Source organism: Ziziphus jujuba, chromosome 3 (genome assembly GCF_031755915.1).
Source record: "Ziziphus jujuba cultivar Dongzao chromosome 3, ASM3175591v1".
NCBI lineage: Eukaryota > Viridiplantae > Streptophyta > Magnoliopsida > Rosales > Rhamnaceae > Ziziphus > Ziziphus jujuba.
In genome coordinates this window covers 23,418,411-23,429,369 of record NC_083381.1, presented here as the reverse complement: position 1 = coordinate 23,429,369, position 10,959 = coordinate 23,418,411, and the positions used below count along the sequence as shown (strand labels likewise).

Here is a 10,959-nt window from a genome sequence, read left to right as displayed (position 1 = left end):
AATTGTCATGGGTTGGATCTGAAATAATTTGGTAGTTTGGGTCAGCCTCTTTAACATTAAATGGGCTCGAATAAAATTTTTTAATATGGGCTTTTTGGATTCATTGGCAAGCCCAATTTTTTACCCAAAGGTGAGAGAGAATTGAATATTATAGAAACAGTTTCGAAAAAGTTAAAAAACACTTTTTATTTGTTTTTTAAAATCAAATAAAATTTCAAGCGCTCGACTGAAAAAAGAAAAAAGAAAAAAAATGAATTCGGTGGTTTTGCTTTAAAACAAAGCCTTGTACAGTTTGCAGATGGTGAGAGAGAATTGAATTTTTAAAAACAGTTTCCGAAAAGTTATTTTTGAAAAACACTTTTTTTTTTTTTTTTTTAAATCAGAAATAAAATTTTAAGCGCTTGACTGAAAAAAAAAAAAAAAACAAAAAAAAAAAACAAAACAAAACAGTGAATTCGGTGGTTTTGATTTAAAACAAAGTCCTGTACAGTTTGTGGTTGGCGTTCCAAAAAAAAAAAAAAAGAAAAAAAGTGTTTTGGGGAAAGAGAAGAAGTCGTAAAAATTGGAGGGAGATGATCTATCTATCAAAGTGCTAAATCGCTGTTCTCAAGCTGCGTCAATGAATTTGGTAAGGTTACGAATTTTTTTTTTTTGGGCACTTGAAAATGTTTCTGTTTTCTTGAAATATGAGGAAAATTTCATGTATTCAAATTTTGTTGACAGAATTTTGAGTTACGCGAAATTGTAGATGATTTTTTTGTTTTTTCGAGTGAGAAACTAATTTTTTTTTTTTTTAAATTTTGCAAAATGCAGAGAATTTAAATTATTGCTTCGGAATGTAGAAGAGCGATGTAACTATGAGGTTTAGGCCAGTTTTCGTTGAGAGGTGGAGGGAATAGGGTTATTAAATTGGGTATTAGAAACTAAGAGGTTTTGTTTAAAACCCTGAGATTTTTATTTTTTTATCTTTGTTAATTTTTGTTTCAAAGTTCTGGAAACACTTTAAAATAGGTTAATGGGGATATTTTTATATCTACTTTTACTAGGATTTGAAAGGTGTTGGACTTTTTCAGCCGGAGGGACTTCTAGGCTCATATATATACTGGACTCTGAATAGGGGATGTGTAGCTATGGAGGGTTTTCTAGGGTTCATCCAGAGGTAAAGGAGGGAAGGAAATGGAGAATTGTTTGAAAGCTTAACAGTTTTCTTTTTAACACTGATATTAAATTGGGGGAAGTAGGGTTATCAAATTGGGTATTACAAACCTCAACAAGAAATTCTCACGAGAGAAGGTCCTTAGCAGATTCAAAGCACTGGAGGTTAGGCATTTTGGAGCAAGGATAGATATATATATATATATATATATAATCTTTTTTTTTAAGATTAGGTTTGTGAATTTTCTTTAATCTTTTCTTGTAAACTTTTTCTCATCTGTGGATGGAAGCTGGATTTAACCTTTTGTCTATCGTTTGTATGAGGTTTGCATAATTGATCTTGGGATCATATGCTCTGTTTTGCATATTCAAATGAATGGATTGGTTAGAGGTCATTGAGGTTTGGGCATCCTTACTATCTGCAATGTAATAGAGCATATATTAGTTCAAATTTCTTCACTCTCCCTGTATGGACACTTATTGTTGAATTCTTGGTAGTAATTTGCATGTTCAAGTTCGATAAATGATTATGTTTAGAGGTTGGTGTTTCTTGTTATTGATGTTCTTCTTTTTCACTGATGACTAATGAGAACTTCCTACCTTTGTAAAGGGGAACAGATGATGCTTTCAAGGAATTTTAGCAAATATTTGATGCATAATGCATTTGACATGTCGTAGCATATTGTGAACTATTTTATACTTTAATAACTGTATCTTCTTTTGCTCTAAGAAGATTCTTTTAAAATTGGCAATGTGTATGGTGCAGCTGTATACTTTTTGATGGATGATCATGGGCTTGCATAACTTGCCATTTGAAGTTGGCGATGAGGTAGAATCAAGATCGTTCATTCAAGGTTTTCGTGGTGCATGGTTCAGGTGCAAGGTAAGAGCACTATTTGCTTGAACTCTGTTTTTGTTTATTGTTGAATTTAGAGAACATTACAAGAGAAAGATTTCATGATTTTAAGAATGCTTTTACCTTGCTTTTACGTTGCTTTAGATACATGACATTGGCTGGAGATTAAATCAGCTGGCACATAAGTTGGAGTATGCTGACTTTCCAGATGAAAGTAAGTATAATATGCTGTAGCTGCTACTAGGCCTAACAGAGTTCCACACAATCCATCTGTTCAGTGTTATTTCCATTAACTTGATAACATAGCTGGGTTGAGCAAAATAAGAATATATATATATATATATATATATATGTATATGCATAATTTGGGCCAACTTCAATTTTATGGCATTATGCATTCTGAACAATTAGATGTATGGATAATATGCATGTGATTGACTCTATCCTGTTTGTATGATAGATCAGCATATTCTTTTGTTTTTATGCTTGATGGATAATGAAGTATGTTCTTATACTGCTATCAAAGAAGAAAGAAGATCTTTTTTATCTTATGCATGTTACAGAGTTTTGCGTGAATAGTACTACATTAGTTTTCTTTAGGTTCTATAATTAAATATTAGTTGTTGGTGTTATATACACTTCATTGGTTTTTAAAGATGCGATGCGAAAAAATATTAGAAAATCTTTTGAGTCTATCTCATTGAAATGTATTTTCCACCTGTGTGAAAGAAAATCAGCTTGTAGTCTAGCAGAATAGTGATTTAGGGTTTTGTTGTTATATAGAAGTACTTATGCTTGTGGTTAGCTTTCGGTCTATGTCCCTGAATCTTCTCATGGGTTTTTGGGGTGTTTTTTTTTTTTTTTTTTTTCCCAAAGAAAAAACCTGGATAAAATTATATCAGAGGCCCCCAGGTATTAGTTCAAGGTCAAGGAAGACAAAGCTGCCACTGATGGTGCGCCCCTCCTTTCCTACTATCTGCCACAAAAGTGAAATGCCTGACATTAATACAATCAAAGAAGTGGTAGTTATCATTGCTGATAGTTGGAAGGTGGGAGATTTAGTAGATTGGTGGTTTGATTCTTGCTATTGGTCAGGAAAAATAATTGAAATATTGGGGGATGAGAAGGTTAAGGTATTATTTATTTGCTTTTTTATGTTAATTATTTAGCTGTTTTGAATGATTATTTATCTTTGCTTTTTGTATATTCTGTTGTGGTTCTATTATGGTTCCTTTAGATTCTTTGCTGTTTTGTCATTTTGACCATTAAGAACTCAATTGTTTTCTACCTTACCAATTACTCCTTTTTCTTGTTAAACTACTTTACATACCATCCATGTATGATTTTGCTTAGACCTTTCCTCTTCCTTGGAATCATATTATATCATCACTGAAAAACAAATTGAATAAATTGTATTATCACTTTAACAAAGTTTTCTGGCCTTTTTTTCAAATATTTGTTTCTAATAAATTATAAATATTGGATGTATTATATTTTCATCAAAAGGCTGAAGGAGAATTTTTGGATATTAACGATCAAAATTTATTGCAATTTAATATAACGATTATATTATTACCATATAATAAAAGAGTTACATTGCTTAATTGTGCTCTTATGTTTGTAGATAGAGTTGCTACCTCCTCCTGCTGGTGAAGGATCAACGTATGATGTTTTCTGCAAGGACCTGCGCCCATCCTTGGATTGGTCTCCTGAATATGGTTGGACAGTTCCTACTCCTATGGTACCTTTCGTGGTCACCTTCTTTAAATGCTGCATCAATCCATGTTTTTTTCTCCTTTTCTATTGTAGGAATTTTCTACTTAAACCTTGGTACAGAAATTTCTAGAAGTCTGGTAATTCCCTATTATTGCAGTTTTTTGTAGATTCTAGATTTATTTTCTAAACGTTTTACGCATAAAACGACTGTATAAATGCACATTTATATTATGCCCCTTGTTCTTTTTCCTCATAGGTTTAATTGTTTATATTAATGCAGTTCATAATGTATGATCTTTTTCCCCTGAACTTTTTTGGTTCTCACTTCTAATTTATGGAGGAATTTCGATAATGTTTGCGTTGGATATATCATTTTTCAAGGGAAGTACGTACTAAAGCAAAGCTGGGCTTTGCTTAAATATAGACTGTGATACTTTTTTATTATTTCTTGTCATCTTTAGCTGTTTCTACAGTATTTTAGGTTTTATGTATTTCATATCAGTTATGGATATTTCTTTTTCCTGTAACTGATTTTCTTTCAATGCCTTGGTGGTTGCAGGAGAGTGATAATGGTCATTCTTGTGCTCAGATAATTAAGCCTGTCAATCAAGGTGAGGTAGCTGCAAGCCTACAAGGACACTTGCTCTTGGTTTATACCAAATATATGTGTGCCTGGCTGAACTTGTGTAGGATAACCATTTTGACCTTGTGGTCTTGGCAGTAGGTTTGCTCCATTTGAATGACAGAAAATCTAGAGCCAGTAGATATTATATGCATTGCCTTTTTGTACATCTTGGTCATTTGCACATGAAGCTTGAATGCTAAATGTTCTTGTTGTTCTTTTATGTGTTGTATCAGATGGTTTATTTTATTATATGTTTGTTGGGATATAAGACATTTTATTCACTTGTAGTAGTTGGACCTTATAGGCAATGAGGGTTCATATTATAGGATTATATCTTGATACCATTGTTCAACTTTGATTAATTGTAAAGCTGGTAATTCTGATAAGTTAAATTTGTCTTTAACAAGTTCTAGAGCATGAGTAGTGGGTTGAGTTCCCTAGTCTGTATTTTCTTTGTTATCGCGCCTTTTGTTTTCTTATGAACTGTTCTGAGGAATTGATCTAATTTGGATTAACTCTTATAGTTGCAGTTGTTACTCCAAGCATGGCTTTGGCCACTATGCATGAAGGTGAAAGAAATGGTGTTCAGCCTACAGCTCAAGCATCACAATATCCTTATAGACAGGGAGCACAACCTTTAGGTGCTATGGCAGCTGTGGAAATGCAGACACCAGGGCCGAATATGGAATCTAGCATGGCCGATGATAGTGGCATTGGGAAAACCAGTTGCTCTGATAGTGGTTCAAGTTCACATTTTATAGATTCATGGACTGAAATAAGTGGAACTACAGATGGCCAAGACAGATTAGATAATGATGGGTCCTTAGAGAAGAAGAGAGTTGATGAAAACATGTCTCTAAATTTAATGTGCACTGATACTATAGAAGTTGCAATTTTGGACTTGGAGGAACTTCTAAGCCGGGTTAAGTGGATAAAGAGTCTTTTGGGGATTGGAGTGCCTTTATCAAATTCTAGGAGACCTCCGTGGAAATTCCTGGAACACCGTGCCTCATCTACACCAAAATGAGCTTTTTCATAATCAGTAAGTTTACACAATGATTTTACTTTTGATTTGTTACCATTTGTGTGGTGTCTAAATGTTTTGTGGTGATATGTATTTGTTTCTCTCAGTTGTTTAAACACTTTTTTAAATAAGAAATAAGGTGGAATAGCATAATGGAGCACATAATTCAGGATGTTACATTTATTATAACTTTTGTTACTAAACATTGCTTCTAATAAGCATATCCATACTGTTGTGTATGTATTTTGCATGAGTTGATGCTTAAGATTTTCTGTTTGGTAAATTTTATTTTTGCAAGTACAAGATAGCATAGTGGGACTGTGAGAGTAGAGTTGCAGGTGTAGATGTGGACTACTGCCTTGATATCGTTGATATATTGAAATGAGATACTTGGATAACTAAGGAGCTCCTAAAGCTTCTACATTTTGCAGTTCAGTTTGTAGTAAAATGTAATTTGTGCTTTTGTCCAATTATATACATAGATAGGAACTATTAACAGTGTTAACAGTTTGTAATTCAGGTTTGATGCCGAAGGATAGAATTTGATTTATGACAAGCAAGGAGCATCTCATCTCTGCTTATTCTTTGATTCTTTATCAAACACCAGTTGGATGGACCAAGTACATAGAATGGGTAAGATTTTCATTTTCTCATTTTGTTGTTTATTTCTATCGCTTCCTTTTGCCTTCTGGTTGGGGATTGATGGATGCTTGTTATTGTGGCAGGAGAGTAATCAAGGAGCAGACTGTTGATTTTGATTAAAGAAGGATTCTTTTCAAACTTGAAACCTAATTTTAAAAGCCAACGAAGGAATTTCTTCACTATAATGTAATTTCTGCTGGCAATTGGGTAATTCTAATCGAATCTTGAGCTTTTTTGTTTTGGGACATCGTTCCATTGTGCTGACTTAAGCTCACATTTGAAAGTTTTGCAAGGTAAAATTGTTTGCGAAACTGGTTTTGTTTTCTTATTATATATATATATATATATACTGTTTTGGGACTCAAAAACCTCGTTACATTGTGCTGACTTAAGCTCATATTTGAAAGTTTTGCTAGATAAAATTGTTTTGAGAAACTGGTTTTGTTTTCTTATTATATATAGACAGATAATATATACATATAAGGATTGGTGGTGATAACCAAAAACGTCATATGAAAAAAGAAATTATATTTATATAAATGAAAATATATTTTAATACCATTGTCTTAAATCTAGTGCTAATAACGAGTGTCAATTAACAAATTGTAATGATGATTAATATAAATTCATCCTAGATTTCCATCAAATTAAAATAGATAACTGGAAATGGATCAATTATAAAACAACATTCTTTTAATTTGAAAGCATAGACCTATTTCTATACTTAAAAATTTTAAAAAAATAAAAATAAAAATAAAAAAAGTTAATGTTTAAAAGCTTTCGTTTTGACAAATGACAATAATAAATAAATAGACAGCCTATGGTAGTGCCTTAAGCTTAGTTGGGTATTGGTCTGATAAAATCAACTTTGGGTATGTTGTATAAAGAATCAGCAAGAAGAAGAATCGGTAAAATAATATTAAGTCCATTAAATTTCTACCAACCATGGATTATAATCTTATCGAATAAAAAAATGCTTCAATTTAGTGGATTCTTTAATTTTACATACAGTTGGAGCTGAATAGTCTCTCACTTGTCTCCTTCGAAAACGCCCAGCACCACAACACACTCTCCCTCTCTCTACGCTCACGTACCCCGAATTCGAAACCAAAACTCTCTCTCTCTCTCTCTCTCTCCCGAATCAGAAAGAACCCCAAAACCATAACCTTACAACTCCGGCAGTGAATCAAGAATCAAAAGTGAATCAAGAAGGATAACGATGCACTGATCTACTCAAGATTTTCAAGCTCGAAACGATCCGAACTTGAACAGAAAACGGCATCGTCATCCACTTGTTCCACATCGCACAGAAAATCTCTCAGTGTAAATTTGCAGTTATTCAATTGGATTTGACGATAATGCCTCATAAACTCTTCTCTGGCTGCTTTTTCCACTCGCTGCGTTTTTTCAGACATTTGGACTTCATCACCTTCTTCCATCTTCCTCTTCGGTGACCATCTGACTTTCCATGAGTCGACATCTTTTTGTTCTTGTTCTTCTGGTTCGTATAAACGTTTTTGACCGCATGAGCGACCATTTTCATCCACAATAACACTTACAGGGTGGAAACGAACCGTCTTTTTAATCCCTTCATTACCAAGTTTTTCACTCCTACAAGAAGGTGAAGAGTTTTTTCTTAAACATGATCTGGGATATGAAAAGGCCGAAGGACAAGTTGAAAGTGATTGAACAGCAGGGATGGAAGAGGAGCTCTTGGATTTCTTCGCGGTGAAAAGAGAATTAAGGAAATTAACTGGCTGTTTCACCTTGCTGCAAATCTTCAAAGCCCCTGATTTCAAAATTTGGTCAACCTTAGTCCGAGTGTGTGTGCTGTTCTTCTCTGTTTCGGTTGTGGATCGAACAGGCTTTGGCGGCTTCGGCATCAGCGATGCGAAACACGAGGTGTAACAATGCACAGATTCTGAAGACATAATGTCATGATCATTATTATGATCATGGACTAATTTATTACCATCGTAACACTGTCTTCTTCGTTGAGCGCTGACTGCTTTATCTCCAACCTTCTTATACTCCATTACACAAGCTCGGGCAAGAATACTGATATCTTCATTTTCCATAGCTCTATTAGTTTGATTCTTGAGCTTCAAGCGATCTCCACCAACTCCACCACATGAATGTTTGTCGGCCTCGTCGATTATTGACCGCTCTATTTGCTCGAGAATAGTCGAAGAGAATGATGGGTATGATCTCTCTTGTGTTTTCTCTCGTCTGTACATTTTCGGTAAACAGAATGAATAGCAGATGACACAGAAACAAAATGGTAACAATGAGAGGGACATATAACACACGTAAATTATGAAGGATTAGAGGTTGTTATGCTTTTCTCTCTTCTTCTTCTTTGAGACTTTATAAAGGGCAAACATCCTCTCCATCTCCCTTGATTAGTGCTATATTTTCTCCTATGATATGGCATCCCAAAATTTAATGGTTAATTGATTGAATTACGTTTAAGGAAATTAAAAACAGTCACAAAATATAATCAAATAAAATCGTAGAAAAGAAATTAGCGCGAATCAATAAAATTGTTTCCAAATATATTGTATATTATTTTTTTATTTATTTTGTGATTTTTTTTCTTAAAAGTAATCATTTAGCGATTCAATTTTGGATATCCATATTTTATTAATTTATTTTAATTCTAAAATCATAGAAAAAAATTAGCATGCGTCACTAAAATTGTTTCCAAGTTAATGGTGGAGACATTGACCATATTATAGATTATTTGATTTTGATTTATTTTCTGATTGTTTTTTTCCTAAAAATAATCCGTTATTCATTCAATTTTGGATATCCATATGTTAGAAATTTATTTTTATTTTTAATATCATATAAAAAAATCTACTCAAATCAGTGACTAGTAAATTATTTCCAAGTTAACATTGGATATGACATTGACGCAATTTAATTTAAAAAAAAAAATTATTTTTGGTAATGTGAAATTCCAAAATATTATATTTTTCTATATTTGGTGCATTTTCAAATTAAAAGGCTTAAAATTATTGTTTCCATATTATAAACTAGATAAGTTTTAATATATCTTTGGCATATTTATTAAAAAAATTAAATTTAAATAGTTCGTTATATAGTAAAAAAATTAATAAATATAAAAGTTTACTTTTAATATTAATTTTGACCATATTTATTTTTTTAAAAAAATATATATAAAAGGCTATTTGAATCCAATTCAATATTCTTACCAAAATATAAACAGGAATAATTAAATTTTTTTTCTTTGTTTTATCCCCATAAATAGGAATAATTGACCCCAAGCTCTCTTCCTCGCTGGCTTTTGTTCAATTCCCTCAGAGATTCCACAATATTGCCACCAATGATATATATGATTGTCAATACAGATCAACATATACGGTATGTAATCAAGTAATTAAGCTTAAATTTGCATAAATATGTCTACAATCATATAATAAAGGCAAAAAGGGTATTCTTATTTTGGCTCTGTATTAGGTAATATGGCAAGGTATGGATGGGCTAGATGGACCAGTGTTGTCATGTACTGGCTTTTATATTAAAAGGGTCTGTTTCTATGGTGATTATGTTCAGGAAGGTATAAAGTAATCCAACATTGAATGGATCAATTTGCTGAGAACAAAACCGTTTTGTTTTGAATTACCATGCACAAAAAAATGAACTTATGTGTTCTGAATTAGCAGGGACTGACCTAATGGAACTCAAAAGTTATTTTGGCCCATCCAATGAGTTTATCAAATCTATTCTCCACTACAACAAGCCTAATTTAATCAATAATAGAGAATCTACCAATTCATTGATAAAGGAGGCCAAATTCTTAGCTTCTTCCTCCTATGCAGATCAAACAAAATGGGGTAAAGAGGTAAGAGTGAAATCGATGGACAATTCATTTTCCTTGTTTGTTCTTTCATTGATTATAAATACATAGCATTTATAAATTTTCCTTGTTTCTTCTTTTTTTCTTTTTTTCTTTTTTTTTGGGTGGAAACATAAGCCCGGCCTTGTCATTTCTAGTAGTTTATGCGACGTCGAAGTAAAAGGGTGGCAAGCCGATAAATAATCTAAACTAGATAAGTTTTAATATATCTTTGGCATATTTATAAAAAATAAAATAAAATTTAAATAGTTCATTATATAGTAAAAGAGAAAAAAAAAAAATATATATATATATATATATATATATATAAGTTTACTTTTAATATTAATTTTGACCATATTTATTTTTTTCAAAAATATTTATAAAAGGATATTTGAATCCAATTCAATATTCTTACCACAATATAAATAGGAATATCTAAATTTTTTTTCTTTGTTTTATCCCCATAAATAACTATTTTCGTTTTAATATAAATTTGCCATAAGAAGACGATTCACTACTCTTTTGTTTGATATATTTCAATTTTAAAATTACTTATTCCATAAAAAAACATATTTTCCTAATTTAAGGAATAGTTATTCATTTTAAAGTTTAGAATTCGTATTCTTTCCTTTCAATGATAAAATGCTTGCCATATTTAAAATATAGTTTAATTTAGATGGGTTATCATATACTGAAAGTAATAAATAATTAATTTTTACATAATTTTGATATTTTTGAAAAGAAAAAATTCAATATAGTAACCAATCAAGTCAATAGAAAAAATTATTCCTTTTTCCTTGTTTAATTTTTAAAAATAATTATTTTTATCCCAAATAACCATACCATACACTAAATATGACTTAAGTTTTTTTAACAGACGGAATAAAGGTTATTCTTTTATTTATATATAGAGAAAATAATGAGAAGAAGAAAAGATAGAATAATTGTTATGAACGGAATAGGTGTTCAGGATGATCATAGGCTTAAAATTATTCCAATTGATATGGTATGTGTGTGTGTGTGTGTGTGTGTGTGTGTTTGTGTGTGTGATATTGCAAATGAATATTTTGAGTAAC

At 31.7% G+C, this 10,959-nt stretch overlaps 2 protein-coding genes across 6 annotated transcripts; one reads left to right on the top strand and one right to left on the bottom strand.

Annotated features, from left to right (window-relative positions):
• Positions 1 to 231: 231 nt before the first annotated feature.
• On the top strand, positions 232 to 6,440 carry LOC107422973 (uncharacterized). Of its 5 annotated transcripts, XM_048478034.2 has the most exons (10): positions 232 to 628; positions 1,047 to 1,320; positions 1,922 to 2,038; positions 2,156 to 2,225; positions 2,888 to 3,144; positions 3,636 to 3,752; positions 4,287 to 4,338; positions 4,877 to 5,394; positions 5,885 to 6,009; positions 6,102 to 6,440. In XM_048478034.2, the coding sequence occupies exons 3-8, from the start codon at positions 1,940 to 1,942 to the stop codon at positions 5,377 to 5,379; spliced, it is 1,098 nt and encodes a 365-aa protein (XP_048333991.1). In that variant the 5' UTR covers positions 232 to 628; positions 1,047 to 1,320; positions 1,922 to 1,939; the 3' UTR covers positions 5,380 to 5,394; positions 5,885 to 6,009; positions 6,102 to 6,440. The 5 variants fall into 5 exon arrangements, with proteins under 5 accessions (XP_048333991.1, XP_015887966.1, XP_015887965.1 ...); XM_016032480.4 differs by lacking the exon at positions 1,047 to 1,320 and having other exon boundaries at positions 4,883 to 5,394; XM_016032479.4 differs by lacking the exon at positions 1,047 to 1,320 and having other exon boundaries at positions 233 to 628; positions 5,897 to 6,009.
• Positions 6,441 to 7,247: 807 nt separating this feature from the next.
• On the bottom strand, positions 7,248 to 8,255 carry LOC107422970 (protein BIG GRAIN 1-like B). Its single transcript, XM_048476926.2, has one exon. The coding sequence runs from the start codon at positions 8,253 to 8,255 to the stop codon at positions 7,248 to 7,250; it is 1,008 nt and encodes a 335-aa protein (XP_048332883.2).
• Between the last annotated feature and the right edge of the window lie 2,704 nt (positions 8,256 to 10,959).